Source organism: Pan troglodytes, chromosome 17 (genome assembly GCF_028858775.2).
Source record: "Pan troglodytes isolate AG18354 chromosome 17, NHGRI_mPanTro3-v2.0_pri, whole genome shotgun sequence".
Lineage (NCBI taxonomy): Eukaryota > Metazoa > Chordata > Mammalia > Primates > Hominidae > Pan > Pan troglodytes.
The window spans coordinates 37,872,297-37,898,698 of record NC_072415.2 but is presented as its reverse complement, the minus strand read 5'-3'; the positions used below and the strand labels follow the sequence as shown (position 1 = coordinate 37,898,698).

Sequence of the window (26,402 nt, the reverse complement as noted above, 5' to 3'; positions counted from 1 at the left end):
TAGCTAGGTTGCTCACTGTAGTCAAATTTCAAGCCTAAATACCATTATTTTCTGAGACAAAGGCATAATAAGCCTAGTGATATGGATTGGCTGTGTCCCCACCCAAATCTCATCTTGAATTGTAGCTCCCATAATTCCCGCATGTTGTGGGAGGGGCCTGGTGGGAGATAATTGAATTATGGAGGCAGTTTCCCCACACTGTTCTCATGGTGGTTAGTAAGTCTCGTGACATCTGATGGTTTTGTAAGGGGAAACCCCTTTTGCTTGGCTCTCATTCTTGTCTGCCCCCGATTTAAGACATGTCTTTTGCCTTTCACCATGATTTTGAGGCCTCCTCAGCCAAGTGGAACTGTGAGTCCAGTAAATAAAATGGTCCTAAGTGAGGCATGTTATATAAATTTAAGCGTTTGGCTTCTCCATTGTAAAAGTTTCTAGTGACTTAGCTCTCTCTGTCTTCTCAGTATAGAGAGGGAGACACACTTACAAATTGAGATTTCTTTATAGATATAAATTTTTCTTACAGAAGGGTCTTGAAATAACCAGCTGAAAATAATCCTTATGCCATAAATGCATTTTCTTGACCAAGAAAAAATTCAGGAGTATAGCAAAGATTATGACAAGAAAGAAGTGGCAACAAAGGTTTGAGAGGAGGGATTTCAGTCAGCTGAAAGTTTCCCATTATACAGGATCAAACAGGAAAAAACAAACAGAGTGCTAATTTGATGATTATTATCCTGGAAGTAAAGTCTTTCGGGGCTTCCATTAGTAGGGAAACAGTCCAGGTCATAGATAATACATTCATCAAGTGGCTGGTGTAAAAGTGGACAATATCCTTTCTAATGGCCTGGCTGTTTACAATAAAGGCAGACATCTTGGGCACAGAGTTTTTTAGTTTGGAACATCATGGTTTTGGTTTAAAATGTGTGCAAGGAAGTTCTTTTGATTTCTGTAAGTGTTGTAGCTGTCAAGACATGCCCGTTTGCCTTTGGTAAGGAGGCAGTTTTTGATTTGTTTAATCTTTTAGCCTCTGTGTTCCAAACAAAAAATGCATGTCATTGTTCCTGTGGGGTTCTGATCTTTTCTTTCCTAAGGAGCCCTACAAGTGAACAATTTTATCTAGGTTAGAACTTCACTGTGGGCAGTCTAACTATTTTTGGTAAGGTTTACCCATTTTGCTTAAAAATAAAAAAGGCACAGCTTCTGAGTCCATGGTTCTTATGCATGAAATTGGCTGGAGTTCTAGACTCCTTGGATCCAGATGATCCCAGGATTCCTTGTATTTTAGTAAACTTACCTATCTGTGGAAGCCAGTCCACTTTTAATCTGACTCAGACACCTGACTCCTCCCTACAGGATCCAGTCCTGTTTTTGTCAAGACTTTCAAAGTTTGTGTGCTCTCTCACAGCACAGACTCACCCTTGGTACCTGACCCCAGGTTATGCAGCCTCCCATGGCACAAACTAACCCTGGATTCAGAAACCTAAAAGGTTAGGGGCTCGATGCAAAAAGAGCAGAGTCCAACCCAAGAGGAACTTAAAATTCTCGGGAGCCCATAAGAAAGAAAGAGGACTTCAAAAAAGATTCAGTGGTACCTCTCCTGCATTCCTCAAGGGATGTTTGGATTCACCATCAATGTCCTTCCGGTGCCACACTGGGCACCAATAGTCTTAAAAGACAAAAGACCAATAGTCTTAAAAAACAAATTTAGTATAAAGATGTTAATTAGTTTATATTTATGAATCTTGAAACGGGCAGCCCTCAGAACCAGAACGAACTCTGGGGCTGCAGCCTGTTCAGACAGTATTTACAGAAAGAAAACAGAAGTGAGGTATAGGACTTAATTGGTTATTTGAATCAGTTGGCTGCTTCCAGTGACTAGCTAAAGCTCAGCTGCTGTAACTAACCAAAACTCAGCGAGTTGTTACATGAGTGTACTCCTAAGTTCATTACTTTCATTTAGCATGAATAACCCCATCTTGGTTTGGTCTGTTGGGCCCTACAAATTTTATTTAACATGTGACAGGTAAATTACTCACTGGATGTTTGATTATATGAATTATAGTTATCTTAATGAATTATAGTTATCTTCTTAAGCATAATAGGTTTTATAATCTTTAAAAGATATCTTTAAAAATGTCTAATACTTATTAAAAAATTAAGGTTTTACTAACTTGCCTGGTTATCTAAGAAGTCAGTGAATAATTTGCAGAGTTTGACGATTTTCAAACTCTACAATTACATGGTGGAATGGCTTGCTTGGGCTGACATAACACAATACCACAGGCTGCATGGCTTAAACAACAGAAATTTATTTCTCATAGTTCTAAAGGCTGGAAGTCTGAGATCAAGGTGCCAGGAGGTTTAGTTTCTTTGAAGGCTTCTTCTCCCCGATTGCCTTCTAGCTGTGTCCTCACATGGTCCTCCCTCTGTGCACATGCATGTCTGTGTCCAAAATTCCTCTTTTTATATGGACACTAGGCATATTGGATTAGGACCCACCCATATGACCTCATTTTACCTTAATTACCTCTTTAAATGACTTATCTCCAAATATAGTCAGATTCTAAGGTACTGAGGAGTTAAGATTTTAATGCATGAATTTTAAGGGGACGCATTCAGCCCATTACCCACGGAATATAATTTTCTAGTGATTTGAAGAGGGAGAGATTAATTTTTAAACTGTATAAAACAAGGCATCTCGTTTCAGTGAACTGTTTCGTGATGTTGAGCAGGTAGGCACACCTGAGAATGTCTGGCCACTTTGTCATGGCCTACATTTTCACTTCCAGTCCTTCGGTGGTTTGTATTTTGTTCCAATACTGTTTTCCTTTTAATTTTCCCCAATATTGATACTTGTGATGCACGTACCCATGTAACACTGAAGTTAAAGTACTATTTAATGATTTTCAAATACTTCTTTGCTGTCTTTGAAATTTCTCTACCTTTCCAAACAAATACACATAAGACCTTATAGAGAGGCGAACCATAAAATATAGTAGCTTTTCATTTCAGAGTTTTCTTCTGTATACTCTTCAATGACAAAGGACACTGAGAAGTTAAAATTTATTTTTTCATTTGCTGTTACTACGGTTTAAATATAAACTAAAATTCAAGTAATAATTTCTTTTTCTTCATCTGTTTAATTATAAGTTTGATACAGATATTGATACCATGTCTTCTTTCAGTTATACTTCCCTTACACAAATTACTTCCCATGTGGAATAAGTTGAAAATTGAAATTATGACTCTTCTAATTATTTTTCATTTCTTAATTTTTTGGAGGAAATGTACTCTAGAGCTGGGAAATACAAAGAATTGTCTTTGTAAAATATACTATGGTGGTAAAAAAGCTTGCTTTAACTTCATATATCAGATATCTCATAACAGTTATTCATTACGTTTGGGCTATAATGACATCGTTGTTGTTTTACAAAAGTGTCTGCATTTGTAGAGATGCATACAAATGGGATCTGGTATTTGCTTTAAAGTACTTATGCAACTGCAATAAAATGGATATATAAAACATGCATGGCAGAATTCTGATAGCTATCCAACCTGGATGATTGGTATGAGTTTTTTGTACTTTTCTCTCTTTTTGTGTATTTTGCAATCATTCCCAGTAAAAATTAGTGCTATGACATAATTATCATTATTACATAGTGATTTCGTAGTAAAAGATATAACAGTACACTTTAGCACATTCAGGAGTTTGATTCATGTAGTTTCCCTGTAGATTTAGAGGCATTCTTAGCAGTCCTCGTAGGATGTAGGTTGGAAAACTACTCATAAACACTCCAGGGCAAGACAGTTCTATAGTTGGTAAGAGACATATTTTGAGTAAGGTTAATTTACAGAAAAGGTTCTATTGTCTTTAATAAAAATGTTTGACATTTAATATCTTAATTTTTAAAAGTTCAGCACTCCTGATAGAAATAAGAATGATTCTGACAAGGAGTCTGTCATCTTACATGGAAATCACTTTCTCTTACTTTATACACTGCATTTCCCAGGACAAGCAGACATTTTTAGTTGCAAGTCTAGTATTACAGACTGTGGAGATAACACCATCCTATTAATTATGCAGGGATTAGTTTGAAATGTATTTAGTATTTTCCCAAGGTCATTGTTACTTCTAATCATTGTATCTATTTTGTGGTATTACACTGTCTTCAGGTTTTGAATGATTTTTGCCTAGTATCATGTTAGCTATACTTTAGTTTCCACTACTATAAAATAGAGAAATCCCGACTACCCTGAGGTACTAGGAAATATATCTGATAAAAGTGTAACAGAAATATTAACAATAATATAATACCTGGAAGGATTTAATCTCTTCATCAGTATCTTCTAAAAGCTACCTCAAGGAAAATGTTCATAGTTACCTATTTTTTACAATATGCATATGGATTAGAATTGAGAAGGAAAAATTGTTTGAGAGAATTAAATATTTTCTTTTCAGTTGGTAACATGGATTAGTTAGGAATATGCCTGGTTAAGGAAATACATATTTTTAAAAATAAAAGTCTGATTTTTCCTTTGTATAGTCCTTATCAAGACTGAATTATCTTAATGATCATGGATTAAAAGAAATAAGCTTTTTAAAAAGAATCTTCTTGAGCTAAAACTTATGACTATCTTAGGAATTTTCTAGGCTGTACTTCTCCTGTGCAAGAAGAGAGCTTTCAGGCATCCCCAGAGGCCTCTCCTTGTCAAGTGGACCATCTGGGGGTGGGAATGGGAGAGCTATTTCAGTGCTAGATGAGTCCCTACAGAGCAACAAAAGTGAAAAAGGCATTATATCTCCTCTATGCAGCCTGCTGGTTTCCCCTTTAAACATTTTTAAATAGAAAAAAATCTTACTCTGAAATATGGTAAGTATTAAGGAAGCACCTTCTTGAAACCTAGAACTGCAGCCCATTAGCTGTGGGATCTGATAAACTGCCTAAACTCTGTGAGTCTTAATTTCCTCATCAGGAAGGGAGGATAATATTTACATTACAGGAATTGTTTTAAGAATGAAATGAATAGAAAGTGACTGCTCTAGTGCCTGAGACATAGTATTTATTAAATGGCAGCAGCTACTTATGTGGGTGTAGAAGAGTCAGAAGGGGGTAAAACTAAAAGAAGGTCCAATTGTATAATACTAAGGCTTATAACTATATGCTATCAGCAATACTGCAATGTCTGTATTTTAATTTTACCCTATACCATTTAATTAAAAATGGGCTCTATTTATGATGATGTGTTGTTGATATTGTTCTCAGTTAGCATTTGCCACAATGATGCTGCATAACAAACCACCTCGGAACTCAGTGGCTTAAAACGACAATTTCTTGCTCCTGCATTTGTGAGCCAAGTGGGGCTCAGCTGATCCAGGCTGGGCTTAGATCCACGCTGCAGATTTGGTCTAGATCTGCTCCACATGCCTTCATCCTTAATTTGGTGGGTAGGCAGAACATGTTCTTTTGCATGGTGGTAGCATACTCCAAGAAGGCAGGCACATTTCAAGCATTTACTGATGTTATATCCACCAACATCCCAGTGGCCAAAGCAAGACATCTCACCACACTAAACATCAATGAAATGGGAAAGTATATTCTGCCAATAGTGGCAGTAAGAGGGTAGTGACTATTTGCTATGCAGTAATCTAAACTATTTAAATGATTATCATCATAATAATTATTAGTTGCATACGGGTTAAATTGCACCAAACATTTCTAACAGCAGTGACTAGGTCTGCAGGATGTGGCTGAGATTGTTGTTGTGGAGGTTGGTTGTCTTTTGACACGTAATGTGCATGTGGCCTTGCCATAGATACTATTCAGTGGTGAGTTAATCCATTTGCTTTGTTTCCTTATGATCAATATGCCGTTCATGATGTACAAATACATATAAGAATTATAAAGCACATTGTTGCTTCTCTGGTATCATTAATAATCTAGTCTAGCCGAGGATGTTTTCCACCCGTGTTACCAATCTGCTTTATTCGGTCTAAATTTCCTTTTAGTACTACCACAGTGTATATTTGTCCTGTTCATTTCGTCTCTGTGTGAAAGTTTCCTCTCTCGCAGAAGGTAGTGTTTCAGGAGCGTGTTTAGCATTGTAACACATGAATTGGAAATAGCCATATAGCAACCATCGGCAGTTATTTTGGCGCACATAGTACATGCCCATAGCACGTTTTTGTGTAGTCATCACAGAGGAAGCTTTTGAAATGCACTCACCTTTGCTGGTTGGATTTGCCATTTGCCACTTGTAAGTGCTTATTTTTTTTAACTTTTTCTTTTACCTCCACATGACCCCAAGCAAATCAATCAGAAGCCCTCTGCTTGAAAAGTTTTCCAATAGATGTCGTGACACAGCCAGAATCTTTAAAAAATAAAATCACTGTGTATTCCTCCAAATGTACAATAACTGGGAGTATCAGTTAGGTTCACGGAATGAAACAGAGCCTAAAGAGGAGTTTGTGGCTGCTCTAGGTTCATGCTGGAGTGCAGCAAATAGACCCACAAGGTTTGTCCTCCTGCTTGCATGCAGATGGTATTATCAGTTTTCTTTTCTTTTCTTTTTTCATGCAGAAGTGGGTGGAGAGGGCTGTTTCAGCTGCCATTGATGAAAATCAAACTCCCAATGTCTGATGGCAGGCTGCTATTTCACGCTCTGCTGTTTCTGTTTCAACAGAAATTTCGTTTGTTGTTTTTGCTGGCAGTGTTTGCCTGTTCTGAAGTAAAGGCACTGCTGCATTTAGTTAGGGGATCAGCATTCTTTGTTTACATTCAAATTTGTGTCATGGTTATGGTGCTTCAGATTTATTGAAAAGAAACACCTTCATGAAAGCCGGGGAATAGCATTTTGAATAGCATTGTAGTCCTGAAGAAATGCCAAAACTTTAATGCCAGTCTCTCCGTGCCCACTTTGTATGCTTTGGGAGCATTTGACCCATATCAAAAGCGTATCGAATACAGTTATTCTTTATAACAACCAGAATCATTATTTATCGCCCTTGTGAGGTACATTTTTGCAGAGTTGTTTCTGTATACACATTTAATATAGTAAGATCTCTGCCTATAATTTCAAATGAAAAGCAGATAGTTGAAGCAAAACTGTAATGGAAAAGTTTACTGTAGCTCCCCTCCCTTTTAATATTTAGCATTAAACACTAAATGGAGGTAAAAACATACCACAATTCAAACGTACCAATAAACCTAGAACTGCAGCCCATTAGCTGTGGGATCTGATAAATTGCTTAACCTCTGTGAGGCTTAATTTCCTCATCAGGAAAGGAGGATAATATTTATATTACAGGAATTGTTTTAAGAATCAAATGAATAGAAAGTGACTGCTCTAGTGCCTGAGACATTGTATTTATTAAATGGCAGCAGATCCCTGCTAATAAGATCTCTGCCCATAATTTCAAATGAAAAGCAGATAGATGAAGCAAAACTGTAATGAAGTTTACTGTAGCTCCCCTCCCTTTTAATATTTAGCATTAAATATTAAAACATTAAATAGAGGCAAAAACATATCACAATTCAAACTTACCAAGGTTTCATTCTTTTTTTTTTTTTTTTTGAGACAGAGTCTCCCTCTGTTATTCAGGCTGGAGTGCAGTGGCACGATCTCGGCTCACTGCAAGCTCCGCCTCCCGGGTTCACGCCATTCTCCTGCCTGAGCCTCCCGAGTAGCTGGGACTACAGGCACCCGCCACCACGCCCGGCTAATTTTTTTGTATGTTTAGTAGAGAAGGGGTTTCACCGTGTTAGCCAGGATGGTCTCGATCTCCTGATCTCGTGATCCACCCACCTCGGCCCCCCAAAGTGCCGGGATTACAGGCGTGAGCCACCGCGCCCGGCCGGTTTCATTCTTTATATGGAAGCAGTCTCTTTATGTCAGTCTCAAATCTTACGAGATCAGAACTTGAAAGATCAAATGAACACTCTGTTTTTTCCTGTTCTGATACCTACTGAACTGAAATCTAGCACAGCTTTATAGGGCAGGTTGCTTCCTTTGTTTTAAAAGGATAAAATCGTTAAGTATGGCCGTCTGTTGGCTGAGTGCTTGACAGGCGAAACATAACCTCTGTCCTTAAGATATCTTCAGATGTAAAATGAAGAGTATTTTGATATTTTTTCTTGCTTAGCCTTGAATATTGAGGGCCAAGACTATGATAGATATCTAATTTTAATCAGTATCTCATTTCTTTTTGGCTTCTAGCAAGCTTCTAGGTATTTAAATCTCTTGGTGCTTTTTTGTAACTTAGTTGCTTCTCTACAGCTAAAAATCTGCTTCCTATGGAAGTGACGGTAATTTGTTTGTGAACTGCCTGGAGCCTGGCAGATTACAAAGCTGTAGAAGATCTGAAGTGTAAAGGAATCCCTCTAGGAATCACATCAAATACATCCATTTGGTTTTCAGCACAGTCCAGTAATGTATAATTCTTGAAATTCATAGAATCTCTATTTTCCAACTCTCCACTAGATTTCACAAAGGTAATATTGCATACCTGCCTTAAGGCTGCTTTAGAGGAAGAAATTTACTTCCAGTTAATCAGTCATGGCTTCTGTCACTTTTATCCATTACTCCAATTGAACATCAGTGAAATCTGAAAAGCAAAATTATGTTTTTGCTCAGAGCAAAGTTCATTAGAAAGTCCCCCACATTTTTTAAAGGACTATTTATAAAAGTTAAGTAGCACTTCTAAATGTCTATAAAATGGTCACTGATTCCATTTACTTATTTAATTGACTAGGCTGAATCTTGACAACTTACATAGATTTTATTCAGGTCTGTGACAAAATTTCATAGAAGACTTGTTACACAGGATGCATTCTATAAATTTGCAGAGCATTTTTCTCAGCACTGAGTCTTGTAACTTAATTTGATTCAGTAATATATGATTTTTCTCTAAATTATGACTTTTGTTTATATTCTTTCCCACCCAAAGCATCACTTTATGCCAAAAAATTCTTACTTTTTGGGTTTCTGACCACATCTTTGCATTTATTCTTAAGTTTTTATTATAGCATAACTATCAACATTTTTAAAGAAATAATTCTCTGTTTTAATGAGCTTGTTAAAATATTCTTCCAATATATTTTTATCCTCCAGATTTTTTCTAAAAGTTTAGTTACCTACTAAGGAAGTCATGTGTAAATGTATTGAAGTGCCTACATTTCCTAATAATAAAGGAGAAGATCACAAAGTACTAGATAACAATAGCTTTTTTTCTGGTGCTGCTCTGTAATGCACCGTATTTAAATTATTTAGCCTGTGAAGCCTTTCTGTTTCTCAAATTGTCATTTAAGGGTCAATCGCCATCTTATAGAAAGGAATGCTTGACTCAGCCCCTTTTGGAATGATGCATCAGCTTTATCACATACTTGACTACCTTAAATAAGGCATCCTGCACAACTCTGATGGAGTGTTTTCTTAATGAGCAGAAATCATAAAGATGAACAGTTGTATTCAGTATCATTGTCGGTCCAGTGATAGTCCCTGAGCTGAATGTCTACAGACTCCAGAAAATAACCTGAACTTTACTGTTAATTATTCAGTTCTCTCAATTGTCTTTTTCTGCTTTCTACCTTTATTCATTCAGCGGGCAGATCTCAAGAGCCTGTTTTGTGCCAGGCTCTGAGCTGAGCACCAGAGCTTCTAAAGGAAGCTTCGGTTTGGGAAAATATGTAAACAAGCATGTGAAATTCAGCTTTGAGTGCTGTGATGGAAGCATTTAAAGACTACAGTTGAAGCACACATGTGGGGGAGGGCTTTGTCTGCTGGGGCGTCATAAAGGAAATGACCCTTAAAAGATGAGTAGCCACTGGCCGAGGTGCTTAAGTAAGAGTGTTCCACTCAGATGGGCTAGCATGAGCAAGGCAGAAGCCTGAAACAGTTGGATGTGTTCCAGAAACTGTAAGCAATTGAATACAATGGAAATGAAGTTCATTAACAAGACCATGATGAGAGAATTGACTTTTAGGCTGTGGCCACATTGTTGAAGGACGTGTAACAGTCAAAGGAGTAGGTCTTTCTTTTCTAATCAATGGAGAGCTATTTATAAGTTTAAACCTGATAAGCTTTGGGTTTTACAAGGACTTTTGTTGGGAGGGTAAATTTGGTGAGTACAACAAGGACAAACTAGCTCAGTTAGGAAGCTATTACTAGAGGCCTCATAAGAGGTTTAGAGAATCTATGTGCCTGGGAGAAGTGGAGAGAATATAACCTTTATCCTTAGGGGTAAAGTCTAGAGGGCTTGAAGACCAGTTGGATGAGGAGGAACTATAAGATTATCATACTTACGGCTGAGGTACTAGTAGATGGTGAGCGGTGTAGGAGAACCCAGGCTCAGAGGAATGTGGATGTTAATTTTTCTTTTTGAATTTGGAATTTGAGGTCTATCTACATGAAAATTTCATGTAGGTACTTAGATCTATTGCTCTGAATAGCAAGAAAGTTCTGGGATAGAGATAATGAATTTAAGTCATAATGAAATATAATGAATCTCATTTATAGAAAACATTCTATGTGCCAGGACCTGTTTACACACACACACACACACACACACACACACACACACACGATGTTATATATTATCTTTTTAAAATCTTCAGTATAATTCTAGGAACAAGATATTATCTTCATTTTTTTTGACAAGTAACTAAGGCTTAGAGAAGTTGAAAACATGTGCAAGCTTCCACATCTAATAATTAGCAGGCCCATCATTGAACCATTGAACCCAAACATACTGTTAAAATAATGTTCACTGTGTTTTCCATTATTATTTTTAATAGTGTTTTAGAATGGGAAGCAAGGCTATGTATGCACTTTGCATGACATTGAATAGACAGGCCTGGATTTGAAAGCCTATAGAAGTGTCATAACAGAGAATATTGGAATATTTATAGTCTTAATTTTATCTTATTGACAGTAGGAAGCATTGAAAGTTTTTAGCAAGATGAATAGAAAAGGGGAATGGATCAGTGGGAGGGGGTGTGATAGTATTCTTTTGGATGGAAGTAACAGAACCCAGTTTAAGCAAAAGGAATTGTTTACTGGAAGAATATACCAGGAAAACCTTGGAGAAACAATGTAAGGGGTTAACAGGCAAAATGTGAACAGTTTCTAGAATTCCACCTCCAGGGTACAGCCAGCAAATTAGCGCAGCTGCCAACTGGTTCTTGTCTTTACTTACCTCTGTTCAAATGTCCAAGAGGCTAGCAGGGCGTGGTGGCCCATGCCTGTAATCCTGACACTCTGGGAGGCTGAGGCGGGTGGATCACTTGAGATCAGGAGTTAAAGACCAGCCTGGCCAACATGGTGAAAACCCATCTCTACTAAAAATATAAAAATCATCTGGGCGTGGTGGCAGGTGCCTGTAATCCCAGCTACTCAGGAGGCTGAGGCAGGAGAATCGCTTGAACCTGGGAGGCGGAGGTTGCAGTGAGCTGAGATCATGCCACTGCACTGTAGTCTGAGTGACAGAGCAAGAGAAGTACTCTGTCTCAAAAAAAAAAAAAAAAAAAATCCGAGATTCTGAGAAAGATGAGACTGAGATGAGTGGCCCAGCCTGAGGATGGCCACTCACAGCTAAAGCAGTCTGCTGTGATCATTCACTTGTAACACAACATCTCCAGCTCCTTTAGGTCTTTTGTTCAACTCTTGACCTTAGAAAATCATTTTCTTCTTTCTTTACTTGTTAACTCAGAATGAGACTTTTCAAAGAGGATGATAATAAGAATAGTGCTGGTGGGGAATTTATTTCAAGAGGAAAAACCATAAAGTTTGGAGTGAAATTAGATGTAATGGAAGAAAACTCAGTGCCATCAGCCACTAGGGGTCTAGTTTAAGTGTCCTTAAAGCTCATAAGTCCCCATCAACTACTTCAAATCAAACCTGTATATATATATATATTTATTTCAGTACTTTTTAGGGTACAGGTGGTTTTTGGTTATATGGATAAGTTCTTTAGTAGTGATTTCTGAGATTTTGGTGTACCTGTCACCCAATCAGTGTACACTGTACTCAATGTGTAACCTTTTATCCTTCACCCGTCTCCCACCCTTCCCCGTGAGTCCCCAAAGTCCATTATATTAATATTATTGTTATGCCTTTGTATCCTCATAGCTTAGCTCCCGCTTATAAGTGAGAACATATGATATTTGGTTTTCTATTCCTGAGTTACCTCACTTAGAATAATGGCCTCCAGCTCCATCCAAGTTGCTGCAAAGGCCATTATTTTGTTCCGTTTTATGACTGAGTAGTATTCCATGGTGTATATATATATCACAGCCAACAAATAGTTGATTTCTTTTTAACTATATGCTGATGATAATTCTTGCTTTAATATTGGCAACAACTGACTGGCAGTGCCAGAAACAGAAGCAAATCTCTTCTTGACTGATTGAATACAAATAAAATTTGCAAATAGTTTTTATTATGATCCATATCTTCAATTTTCAAATATCAACATTATGTTTCCTTAGTAGGAAGGAGCTTTGTTATTCCTTCCATTCCTGTATGAGGCCTAGTTTCCAGCTAGAAGCATTTACTCTGATTTTTATTATTCTTTTTCTTTGAAAAGACAAGATCCTAAATTTATAGACTTCAAACAGAAGGAATGCTAACATTGTACTTTTAAATCCTTAATTTCCTGTAGTAACTTGTTCTTATCGATGCAAATCTTGCTTTAATTTTTCATAAACTTGTGTGTGTGTATATTTTTATGGTTTCTGTTTTGTTCACTGCAGTATCCCTAGGGCCCCTAACAGTGCCTGGAACATAATAGGTACCCAGTAAGTGCTTGTTGAATGAATGAATAATTTTATAAGATATGTTAAAGTGAGACAACTTGTCTCCTTGTTTTCAACATGAAAATTAGAACAGAATTAATCAAACTTCAAAATTTGTAAATATTTTGGGAGTATAATACCAAGACCATCACTGTATATGCACCAGCCATAATACCATTCTGTAAAGAGTGGATTTAAACATCAGACAGATCACCTTAAATGTCATCTGAGTCAGGTTGATAATGGAATTACCAAAGAACTTTTAAACTGGAATGCTACTAAAGTAATAAAACATTATTTCCCTAATTCCAGTGCTATCTTATTGGGTATTTTAAAAGTAGAAAAACTTGTCTATGAATAAGCAAAATAAATGGTTCTAGTTATATAATAATACTAACAATTTTAAGTTTCTTACATTTATATTAAAATTAAGACTAGAATGTACTAGTAAAATAGAAAAAATACATAGTGTAAATGAAAAGTGCTTATTAGCAGTTCGGCATTTCAGATGTACCAATTACAACTTTCATACTTGCTGTTTTTATGGTGATGATTACCCTCTTAATATATGACTGTTTCTCAGTGGTGTCTACAGTGGGCATAGTAAAAATTAAGGACTGCTATTTAAGGGGCTGGGCATTAATTTGTTTCTTTAATACATAAATTATATTTAAGTGAAATCAGGTAGTAATTGGAATTATTTATTGTAATGGTATACTTTCACATGTTTATGTTATTGTAGACTGTAAAGTTGTTTATAAGGTACAAGAAAATATTGATACTGTAGGAATGTTGAATAGTGGCAGCACTTAGGTAGAACATAAGTCCTCTAAGAATTCAGGAATAGGTATAAAAACGATGTTGAGGTAGGCCCATACTGCCTGCACTGCTTCTTAATTCTGTTAAGAATGATTCGTCTGAAAGAAGGAAGGAATCACTAGGCTAATTCTACCCTAATCTCTTTGAGTCTGCTAACAGTGTTGCGTGCACTGCTGTGGCATTTTTTCCTGTTGTCATGGACACTTATCCGTTAAAAACACAGTTGCCTGCTGACTGTTCATCTTTGCACATTGCCTGGTGAGGCTTGAGTGTGATTTTGGGCTTTGATTAAAGTAGAAAGTATTCAGTAGAAATCCATTCTTTTTATTTTATATAAAATGCTGTATGTGATTACAATGAGAAAATAATTGAATTCTGTTTGTTTTGTGCTTGTTTTCAGCAAAGTCAAAAACATTTATGTAGCCCTGGTCCCCATGTATACCTTATTTCTAAGTAAAATGTTTTTCACTTCAGAAAACCAGTTTTGTAAACATGCCAATTAAAAGTGATTGTTTGAAGAATGTATCAAATGATAAAGATTTCATTATTTTCTAAATTTATAATCTAGTGCTGCTCCTAAGGAAAATACATTTTTTTCATAAAGTTACTAATTCATGGTTTATGTTTTTCTCTCAATGTATACTCATTGTGGACCCCTCCCCAGTAACTGAAAGCCAGTGTGATTTTTTGAAGAACCATACCAGGATTTGGAATCACACAGTGATGTTCAAACATTCCTAGTTCCACCACTGTGTCACCTGGGTCTGGTACTTTATCTCCTTATGACTCAGGAATTTTTTTATTTCTAAAGTAACATCTCCCTTTTAGAGTTCTTAGGATAAAATGAGATGATCTGTGGAGTGTGTCTGGCATAAACATCCAGTCAGTGGATCAAAGATCTTTCCATGTGAGAATAATAAACTAGAATACTTGGTATTTGTTGTGCTCTCACTACACTGTGAGTCTACAGTAAGCTGGGATGGGAGTCACCCATTTGGTATTCTGTGTATAATATTTTTGTTGCACTTAGTAGGGCAATATTTGCTATATAAGGGTTTGTAGAATTCTACATGGAAGCTTGGCTGGAATGTGTTTTTTCAGCATCTACTTTATATTGTTTGCTCTGCTCTCTGCATCTGTTATTTTTCCAGCAGTTGCCATTTTTGCTGCCTGTGGTTAATTTTGCTCTGAACATTTCTGTTAACAGGAGGTAAACCTAAAGGTTTTTGTGTTGACTGCAGATTGTTGGAACATAATTTTTATCAGGATGCTGACCTAAGAAAATTAACATTGTCTGTTCATGGAATTTTACCTACTTGGAAGTGACTTAATTACTTTGCTGATGTGATGGAACTCGCTCCACTGGCATACAGTTTTTGGAGTACTGCCACGTCAGGAATTATAATTGGCCTTCTGCTTATATGAAGGCAGTTTTGCATCATTTAACGTGCTTCATAGCTATAAGTTAGGAGTACTGTTACTATCTTGATCATACAAGAATTCTGGGGTGGTTCTCTTTAATAAGAGTAGTATTTTGGCTGTAAAGTGAGTGGTTAGGACCCCAGCATGCCACACACTTGTTTGGATTCGCTCTGAGGCCCTGTGCACAAATGCTCAATCAACTTTTAGTAAGCGTCATTGCCTCTAACTAAACAAATAGTTATTCATTCGTCAGTAGCACCATTTTAAGATATGATCATAATACAAACTATTTGCTAATTTTATTTGTGTTCAGTTAGTCAAAATGAGATGTGCTTCTGATTTTGGCATTGCTGGTCAGTTGTTGCCAATATTAAAGCATGCATTGTCATCAGCATATAGTTAAAAGGAAATAACTATTTGTTGGTTATGTAATACTCTCTTTTTCTTGAGCCATAAATGTTGACCAACCTTTGCTTTCTTGTGTTTATACTAATCACTGTAAAATATCAAGATCTGTTTTATAAACCACACAGAACTCCAAATTGTGTGGAATTGCCTAACCCTACAACTTTTAAAATTGGAGGAAAAGTATCCTTACAAATTAGTGGTAAGGAGAATTTGACAAAAAAACACACGATACAGACTGTGAAATCCTGACTTGGCACTGATAGAGCAGAAAATAGGTAATTATAACAACCCATAAAGTAAGTGTGAGCTAGAAACCTATCATTATTTATAGTTCATTTGGTCCCTAATAATGGCAGTTTATTCTGTCTGACAGTTGTGGGACCTAGGGGCAAGTTGCTTAATCTCCCTGAGCCATAATTAATTCATTTATAAAATGGAAATGTGAGTTGCTGCCTACTCAGCCTGGAGTTCCAAGGATCAGATATGATCATGTATGCGAAATCAGTGAAATATCAATACCAGTCTCCCAAGTCCAAGAGAAGACTGGAACTAGCATGGAAGGAATGCAGCCAGCCAATCAGAGTTCCTGTGTAGCACCCTGCCCTGACCTCAAACACAGGACGTCCTGTGAGTCATGTATCCTTGCCCTTCCCTATGCCGTGCAATCCTGAGACATCAGAAATGTGGATTCATGCAAGGAGCTAAGCAGTAGGTTATGGACTTGCTAGCTTCCAATAGCTGTGGAAAGGAGAGAAATGAAGGGACTTTGCATGACATTAGACCCAGTCTGGTGGCAGGGCATTAAACAAGGAACTAAGAGTATGAAGGAAGACACATAAAGTTCACTATCCTGTGTACAATCCCAGAGATGAGATGTGGATCCTTCAATTATCATTAATACATTCAAAGATTTTTAAGTCCACAAGAAATTGCCAGATCTTCACAGGAGTTCCAGAAGCTGTAAAGTATTTTGCATTCAGTAGGTACTCAAATGTTGTGATGACAGTAATTTGCACCAGCAGTTGTGCTCTTAAAAAATTTAGTTTTGTGAGTTTTACGTTTGAAAAAGGTGGTAGCAAATTAGAATGTGGTGCAGAGGAAACACACAAATTATCAAAGATCCATGAGTAAAGAAACTAATAAATTCAATAAGGAGAAAACACGAAACAAGGCTGACATCAGTACATTTTGTAAAATACCTTTTTGAAGAGATGTCTGCATACAAGATGGCTATCAGATGTTTTCTGTCAATAAGACAAGTAAACAAGATAATCTGTGACTTTCTACCTGAGAGATTTCACTTGATTCCTGGGACTTCAACTGCACAAAAAATGCATGCATTGGTTCCTATAATTGGACTGGGGAAGCTCCTGCAGAGTAAGGCCTTTGGGGTAGTTTATGAGTCCTTTATACCTAGTACTCAGAACAGGCACATTTCATACACACACATAGACACACACACACACACACACACACACACACACACACACACACAGAGACAAGGTCTCACTGTCACCCAGGCTGGAGTGCAGTGATGCAATCACAGCTCACTGTAGCCTCCACCTCCCAGGCTAAAGCAATCCTCCCACTTCAGCCTCCTGAGTAGCTGGGACTACAGGTGTGCGCCACCATGCCTGGCTAATTTTTGTATTTTTGGTAGATACGGAGTTTTGCCATATTGCCCAGGCTGGTCTCGAACTCCTGGGCTCAAGTAATTGCCTGCTTTGGCCTCCCAAATTTCTGGGACTATAGGTCTGAGCCACTGTACCCAGCCCTCATATATATTTTTAATGCTAAATTAAATCAGCAGTTCTGAAAAACAGTCTTTCATAAAACTATTTCCTCCTTGAGATTTAACCTGTTTCTATTCTTTTCCCAAGTCAACAAGATTCAAAACATTGGCATCCTTTTTTGACTCCTTACTTCCCTTCAATTACCATTTTCTATGCCCACATCCTATTAGCTACCCATTCCTATGGATTCTGTCTTCATCATCTTTTTTTATATGTTTCTTCTTTTGAGATTCCCATTCCCATTACTCTGGCTAGATCTCTAGTTCATGTTCAAACAATAACCTCTTGAGAGCTTTGCTAGCCTTTAGGTTTTCATTTGTAATTTCAGCCTGTATATTTAAGTTGAGTCGTTTGTCCCAAAACATTACTTCTCCCTCTCAAAAATGTTTGACACTTGTCTACCAAGTTTTTGTAAGTTTGCCCATATCCAATTTACAGATTTTTTTTCTTGTATGAATTCCATATTTTAAGCAGTGGTTAGCTTTGCTTTCCCTTGGAGGTGTCATTGCCTCCTTTCTTCTACTCTGGGTTATTTCTGCAACTTACTGGAACTCGCTTCTTCCCAGTCTCACCTCTCAGAATCCTAAGGTTCAGCGTTGTCTCGAAGTATTTCTCTAAGTTTTCTCGCTGCTTCCCACAATATTCTTATGCTGTATCAAACACCTTAGCATATGGTGTGAACTAGAAAGTTGATTGTTAAAAGGGGGATGTTTAAAAACAAGACATCTGACAATCCATTGTTAAAAGTAGCTCTGCCTTCGTGCTGGCAACCTATCTGAATCCTCAAAAAGTTTCATGGTGTGTAAAAATCTGGGAGAAGAAGCACTCTTTGGGAATCTTGTATCTACCCATTAGCAAAATTATTTATAGGCATGGTTTGCACTTAGAGCATCTTTCATTTTACATAAAATGCATTTCTTTATTTATGAGATTTTGTATTTTAACAAGTACTCCCAGATACACTTTTTTTTGACATTTAATCTTGGATTCATACCCAATTTAGGATATGAAACCAACTCCTTACAAATCTTAATTATGTTATAAGCACTTTGAGTGCTACTGAGTATGCAAAGCATATATATTATTGACTTTTCACCCAAGTTCCTTCTTTAGAGAAAGCTGGGACAGCTATAGATGTTTTTACTTAACAGATTGCTAAATGACAAGTGATGGATTGTTACTAGCTGAAAACACTAGATAGAAAATGCATCTAAGACAACCAAAAGGGAAAGATTTTTCCAAACACAGAAGTGCTGTTTTACCCCCTTAAAGTTTATTCTTACGTTGTATTTTGTTATGCAAACAGACAAAAGGACCAGTAGAGCTCAGGAAGGTTTTGTGTTGTGCCCAAGGTTGGGGGCAAGAATTTGAAAGGGATCAGTGAATCAGATGTAATAAGGGCTCTGTTTGAGCCACCCAATCTCTGTTTTGCTGACGGTCAGTATTCCAGTTATAAAAAGCTGCATCGGCATTTCCGTCAGCTCAAAAGAACTTTATCCCTGCTTTCATTCTGACATACCTATTATGACTTTGTTCACTAAGCAGAAGGAATTATGGGAAATGGAAACTTGATGGCATGTTTTTATTAAGGCGTTATGTGTGTATCTTCACTGAGAAATTAAAGAACCAAGCAGAATTGTATGTTTTCCTTTCAGGTAACAAAAATTGCCTTATTCATTCCATATCATGGTGATTTAGATAACTTGGAAAACAAAGTAGCATAAAATGAGAAGACTTATGTACAAAGTACATTTTATATTTTAAACAAGGAATTTAATGCTTATGTGAATTTCTGTTAACCTAAAATCAAACTAAAACATAATCACAGAAAACTGCAAATGTATTTTATGGGGGTGGGATGGTGATGATTTAAAAAAACGAATGTTACAAAAGCTGTATTTCACTCTTGTCTTCTCTAGAGTTGTAGGCTTAGAGAGTTGTACATTTGTATTTCAAAACAAGGGATACATTTTCAAATCTAGCTGATAATACTTAACAACAAACTGTATTTGCACCTTTTATTATAGCAGACATTCTTCTGCAAACTGCAGGCAAATTAACATTTACAAGCCAAATATTTTTTGTGGTAAAGTTTATACTTTCTGTGATACTCTATTTAATTATGTTATATAAATGTCAACTTCAGCTTTTAAATTTCTTAACCTAATTTCCCTAATCCCCACTAAGTAGATCTTCATCTTAATTCATATAATTTACTAGAGAAATTCTTAGGTACAGGTGTGTCTTCCTTGCTGGTGAAATACATGCCCAATTCACTTTTATATTTTCAACTCGCTCACAGTGCCTGCCTTGTAATGAGACATACATATTCAGGCATGGAATGGAAAAAGACAAGAGACTCTCATGCAGCTATGATAAGGAACTTTATACAATGAAAAACATTATTAATATCTCTTTAAATTTTAATGCAGAGGTTTTTATTTTCATAAGTCTCTCATTTATTATAAGTGGAATTAACCTGTATTTAGTTGTCTAATAAATGTCATTTGTGTTACATACGTCTCCTTTTTTGTACCTATGCAGAGCTTAGTAAATTTTCCTAAAAATAAAGTTAAACAAGATGAATATGAGTCATCCTTAAATGAGAGGTCTCTGTTAACATAAAGTAACTTTGAAAGTCTGAAAAATGAAGGTTAACCTCATTAATTTTGTAAAAATTCGCCAAACATCAAGGGGTTTGAAAACACCGAGAGAAACAATAAGATATTCAGCAAAGTTGCTTGTTTTAAATTCTAAACTGTAGTCCGTGAAAAGAATTATCAAAAGGTAGTATGTGCATGTAAAATAGGCTATTAAAGCAAATGACTCTGAACCTGAGAGAAGGAATGCTGCTCATTAGAAACCAAAACTTGGAGTGGAATGTCTGTGTATGGCCATTATGATAAGAAAACTGAATAAAGAATTAGTTTATTTTATTAGAAACTTTCAAAAAGAAAGTATGTCATGTAAAGTTAAAGAAGAGCCTTTTCTGGTTTTCTTGCCACGTATCTCCTAAGGAACTTTGTAGGTCTTCAGTTAATCTTTCCTGAGGAGCATTTATCCTACCAAAATGATAAACTCGAGAGAAATAATGGATTGTGTCCTTAGTTGTCTTGAAAGCTTAATTTTCTTTTCCAGAGTTACACCTGTTTTGTATTCCTTATTAGGTAGTTCCAAAAAACTATTTTAAATAATTGTACTCTAAAGAGTTTTCCCATTACCATTTGACATCCATTACTTTTAGAGGGGATGAGATATAGAATTTGGAACTTGAAGTACGGGTAGTATTGTTTGAACTTCAAGGATTTATACTCATTGTGACACCTTAGTTTTGAAATGACTGAAATCTGTTTCATGCAAAAAAAGGTGACTGGTCTATTCTAGGGAGTTGTGTTTCAAAAGCTTGAGTTGTTTTTTTTTTTTTTTTTTTTATTGTGGTGGTTGTTTTCTTTTTGTGATGACATACAAACTTTAGCAAAAGAAAAGCACCTAGATTATAAATTAAAATTCATTAAGGCCTATGTAATTTTTTAACGTATTGGAAGGAAGAATGACAACTGAATAATTGCTATGATTTTTATCTGCAGCAATTGCTGCTCTTTCATCTGTAGTTCCTGGAATGTGATATTTGGATTTTAACTTTGCTTTGGGATATATAGCTGTTTAAAAACCAGAAAAAAATGTATTTAAAATAATTTTATCCCTGTAGGTTTTCTCCTTTGCTTTTTGTCTTAGAAAAACCATTGTATTTTTCATAATGACTGCTCAGCATGAACAAAAGCAAACAGAACTTGAGCACAGCTTTCACTGGTGATATTCACTCGGGTACTTGTTAAGATATCAAATCTGAGACTATAGCGTATGCATGGTTTTAGTGCTGTACGAGATATTAGCAGAGTAGTCATCTAGTGAGAGTCCCTCATACTACAGCTGAAGAAATGAAGATCCAAAGCTGTTGAGAGATTATTATCAGCGCAACCACGACCATAACTCGGTTTACTGGCTTTTAGTTCATTGCTCTTTTTATTTTTTTTCACCAAACCAGAAAGAATTGATAAAAAAATGATTATCAATGTAATTTCTTCCAATTTAAAGAAAAGTATAGTATATCAGACTAATCGAGAGTATGGCTCAATTGAGTATAAAATGATAGTGGCTTATTGAAGATTACTTGTAAAATACATAAGACTACCATTGGCCTTTTTAATACAAGCATTTTTTTTAGTATCTTTTAGCATTTATTAATAATTCATCTCATTAGATAGTGAGGTTACTTCTGTACTGTACTCCAAATTAAAGTGCATATTTAGTGCCCCTGTTGGCTGGACTATAATTTATACAAGGCATGACTGTAACAGAATGAATCTGATTTTTCTGTGTGACTTGTGGAATGAATCCTATTTCTTTATAATCACATCTTGTATATTATATTGTGTATTTTTGAATGATGCCTGTGTTTCAAAAGTGCCACTAATGGTCTTCCTCATATTAATATGTCAAACCAATGGGATCAGAAAATGGGGAAATTCTAAGCCTTTGTACAAAACCTACAATGGAATTTAAATTTTAACACTTAATCCTGCTGTCAGATACATCTGTTACACACACACATACATACACATACACACACACAGAGCCCCTAAATTCAGTGAACCAATTCGTGTGCATCAGTAATTAGATCTTTAGTTTGTGCCTCTGTTGACATTTCTCCCTCCAGACTAATGGATTTCAGTCTACCTAGAGACTATTTTTCTCAATAAAAGACATTAGTCCATAAAAATCCCTCCCTACAAAAATAATACATCCTAAAACCTTGCCGAACAAATTTGCCCTTGAAAAAATACTTCCCAAATACTAATCATTGACAAAGGCATTGAGGGAAGAACTGCTGTGCTGATCCAGACACCACCCTTTCTCTACATATTGATACCTCTGTGAATGTACCATCACTGCCTGGCGTCCATGCCCCTGTTTATTCCGAAGCTGCCATCTTTTGTCTATACCCTACTGGGATTATGTTTATTCTTTGGTGCTCAGATCACAAGCCACCTGCCATTTCCATTGAATTTTCAGTTATTTCCCTTTCTCCCTTGAAATGTAATTATTAAGCACTTTAGTTTTGCCCGTTATGTTACTTATTTTTAAGCCCTTTCCCCCTAAATTTAAACTCTTAGAGATCAGGGACCTTGCCATGTCTATCTCTATACTCACTGTAAATGGTAGATTAGGAATCATGTAGTTCATTTTCATTGAGTGTGGGGCAGTTCAACAAGAAATGGAAATTTCCCTTGGTGCTAAAATGGAATGGGTGCTTCCCAGGATGCCCCAAAGAGCTTTGGGCATCAGTACCACCCACCACTTTCAATGTGACCAGGAAACTTACACTCTGTGACCTTTTGTTTTGCTACTTGTAAAGGTGGGAAACCATTGTCTAAACAGCAAATAAATTTTTTAAAAGTACTTAAAGGATTTGAATCATTATAGATGATATCCAAATGAGATATTTTATCACAAACATTCTGAACTCATGACTTAGAAACAGTAGTAATGAGAGTAATATTTGATTACTTATCCTGTTCAGAGTATAGCACTGTATGCTACACTTTTATATTTAGATAGATGAATTCACACATATGTAAAAAACACGTTAATGTAATATTGTTCCCAGTGCTGTTGGATATGAGGAAGTGGGTGCAATCTTTACCTTTGTCTTTGTTTTCTTATGTTATGAATCATTCAACACACATTCTCGTTGAAGCAGGGTTATAATTGATGGTTCAGATGCTGAGCCCACAAATTTCTTTGTGCCTAGTCCCCAGTTTTGAGAGGATGTAATACATATATGAATGAACCGTGGCTCAACACCAGACTGTTGTTGTTGGCCTTGTATGTTATTACTGAGAAGCTAGTTGGAATTTGTTCATTCTTTGTGCAAGAAATTCCAGCGCTGTTTGAGAGGGAGTGTGATACACAGTCAGAGCTCAGACTATAGGTGATCTGGGGCATCTTGGCCATAGCTACATGTTATGGTTAGTAGACCAATAACTACACTGCAACATCAAAACACTTTTATCTGCCACTTCTCCACTTTTTTAGATTTTATTGAAGAGAGTACTATACTACACCCCTCCCCTAAGCAGTTTGTGATTCACATCACTCATTTCTAGTAAAACCAGCTGAAAAATAAAACAAGGTCTCATGTTCCTTTTATTCATTATCTGATTTGACTGGACAAGTCAGCTCTGATCACCCATTGAACAGCAGTGTCACTTAAAGAAAAAGGAAGAAAGTTAGAAAAACTAAGGAAAAATAGCTTTAGCTATAAAATCTATAAAAGACAAAAATGAGCCTAATCTCTTATTTTTAACATGGATTTCGTCTCCTGCCTGGCTTTCCAAGTTCTTGTGATTCCCCTTTTCCTCTGTTCTTTCCTCTTCCTTCTCGTCCATTGTCCAGTATTTCAAATATACAAACAAGGCCCTGAAGCAGGACCCAATTTAGCTTGTTGGAGGAATCACAAGAAAACATATGTAACTGTAGAGACCCAGTGAGCTAGGAGAAGAAGAAAGAAGGATGAGGTTAAAGGGCCAGGGGCTTTGTTAAGGATTTTGTTCTGTGTGTAGTAGGAACCTTTTGAACATGATCCAGTTTGTTTTTCAAAGGCCACCGTAGATGTTGTGAAGAGTGGAAGTAGGAGATCAGTTAGAGTCTTCTATCTATGACTTATGCTGGATAATGACTGATGGTAAGATGTTAGCTGTGGAGGTGATGAGAATTGGTCCTCTTGAGGATATATTTTGGAAGTGGAGCTCTTAGAACTTGCAGATAGATTACATTTAGGTAAGACAAGAGTTAAGCTCAACTCCTAGACTTGTAGTCTGAGCATTTGGGTGGAGGGTGAAACTACAGTGGAGTTGGTTGTACAGGAGGAGGGTGAACCCAGAGTTGGCTTTCACATCTCTGTAGTTTGAGTTGCTTATTAGATTTCCAAGTGGAGATGGCAAGCAGGCAGTTAGATGTAGGATACTAGATCTCAGTGGAGTGGTCATGGTTTAGACATATATATTCAAGATTCATCTTGGTACAGGTGGTTTTTAAAACCTTAAGATTGGTTAAAATTACCTAGGATGAAAATATGGATCAGGGAAGGTCATGAGCTAAGCCTTAAGGCACTAAAGGAGATGGAGAGGGAGTCATCAATGGGATGGGGGAAACCAGAAGAGTACCCAAGGGAATTAATTTCCTTTGCAGTGTGTTAGGTTCTGGTTATTGATTTTTTTGTTGTCTTTCTTAAGCACTAGATTTTTTTATCTGTAATAATTTGGGAATTTCAGGCTCACTATGAATAAGATGTTTGTTTTCATCTCTCTTTCATTCTGCTTTTGCTCAAGCCCAGCCTCAGCCCCAGCCCGAGCCCCATTCTTTGGAGTCAAGTGGCATCCTAGCTGCTGTACCAGCTTCCTGTCACCTTCATGTTCCTTTACCGTCCAAAGGCTGAACTTCCACCTGTCCTCCACTTGTTCCCTATCCAGGCAGCAGTTTATACTGGTTCATTTATGGTCCACTATCTTGTTTTTGATCCTGGCCAGGTTTTTTCTTTTGTTGTTGTTGTTTGTTTGCTTTTACTTTTACATCTGATTATTAATGCTGTGTATTTGAACAAGGTGATAGTTCCGCAGTGTGAACCTATTGTGCCATGCCATGCTCTCCAGAAGTCTTCATACCTCATTTCTATATGTCCTTGGTTTTATATCCCTACATTTTTTTTAAAAAGTCATTTTTTTTAGACAAAAAATTTACACTTAATACTTTTTCATTATTCCTGTTTAGGTGTGTGTTTTTTTCTGTCATTGTCCCAATTATCCACATCTGTTGTTTTTCTTCACTGTTATGCTTATGGAAGTCAAATGTCTACTGTAAGTTAGTTTTCCAAAAAAATAGGATTTTTAATATATTATCCTGAAACATTAATAATGCCAGGGCTTTTAGGCAAAGGATGTAATTCAGACTAGTCTGCTTATTGCATCTATTTATCAGGACAGGATAAGGATATTATTTTAGCCTAACTCGATTTGTTTTAGCTAATACATACAGATTGAGAAATGTAAATGGGGAGCAAATAATACGTGCACAGGATGCTTGCCTGGACATCATCTTAGTTAATGTAATGGAAATCCTTTAATACATGTTTATATATTTACACAGGGAGAATTAAATGTGAAAATTCTTTACCTCTGAAAAATTTAAAGATACCTTGACCCTTTACAAGTACACCTAACAGCTGGACTAAGAGTGTGTAGCAGTATTTGGGAGGGGTCTGTGTGGAATTCTCCTAGGCAGAACCCTAGAGCAGCCGTGCACCTAAGATGTTTTCCAGATAAAACACGTGATGTGGAGCTGGAGCATACCTGAGATGGCCATCCTGTTACAGTGTATGGCAATTAATCCTGTTCACTTTGGTGTAATTAATGAGAATGGTGAAATAGAAGTGTAATCATTTCTGCAAGAGGAAATGTCAGCCCATTAATGAGAATAAGGATTATTATTGTCAGTTGAAGCAGTAACTATTCAGATTGCTGAGCTGGTGTGTTCACATAGGTAGATGTTCATTTCAGGGTATAACAAAGAGAGGGAACATTTTTCAAGAGGATTAAAAAAAGAAAACCAATGATGGCATTTTGACATGACTGCAGTTGTGGACACTAATAAAAATTTAGTAAGCATAAAATGTAATTTCTAAATAAAAATAACTGGCATTTTAAGAGTCTTACCCAAAGTCAGACATTTTTACATGTATATAAAATTAAGTAACCTTTAAGTTGCCTTTTATTATTGTTATGTTACTACATTAAAAATGGAATCCATTTCTTATTATGTGCCATAGACTACTTGTGCTTGTTTTCTTTGTGGCTCTGTATGTTAGACCTGAGTGAGTTGAACTGAGTCTGAGAAATACTACCTATCCCTTTAGATTGTTGGAAGAATATCTTCCCTACTAGAGCAGTTTTCTAGGGTTTATGCAATAATTCTTTGAAAAGTTGGAAAGTAGTGAACTGAGATAATCATAAAAAGATGCATTGGGAAGCCATGATTTTTTCCTGGTTACATGATAATATTTCACAAATAATAAGGCATCAGTGAACTTATATTAGAATTTATTGATTGTTTTTAG

The 26,402-nt window shown here is 36.5% G+C and overlaps 1 protein-coding gene across 2 annotated transcripts in view; it reads left to right on the top strand.

Moving 5' to 3' along the window:
• CDH2 (cadherin 2) overlaps positions 1-26,402 on the top strand; it is a 226,464-nt gene that overhangs the window by 121,997 nt on the left and 78,065 nt on the right. The window contains exon 1 of one of the 2 annotated variants that reach the window (XM_016933484.4): positions 18,664-18,885. The exons of the other annotated variant lie outside the window; for it this stretch is intronic. Within the exon in view, the coding sequence (XP_016788973.1) occupies positions 18,807-18,885 (79 nt within the window). The 5' untranslated portion in view covers positions 18,664-18,806. Of the gene's footprint in view, positions 1-18,663; positions 18,886-26,402 lie in introns of those variants that run through there. 2 annotated transcript variants of the gene reach the window in all.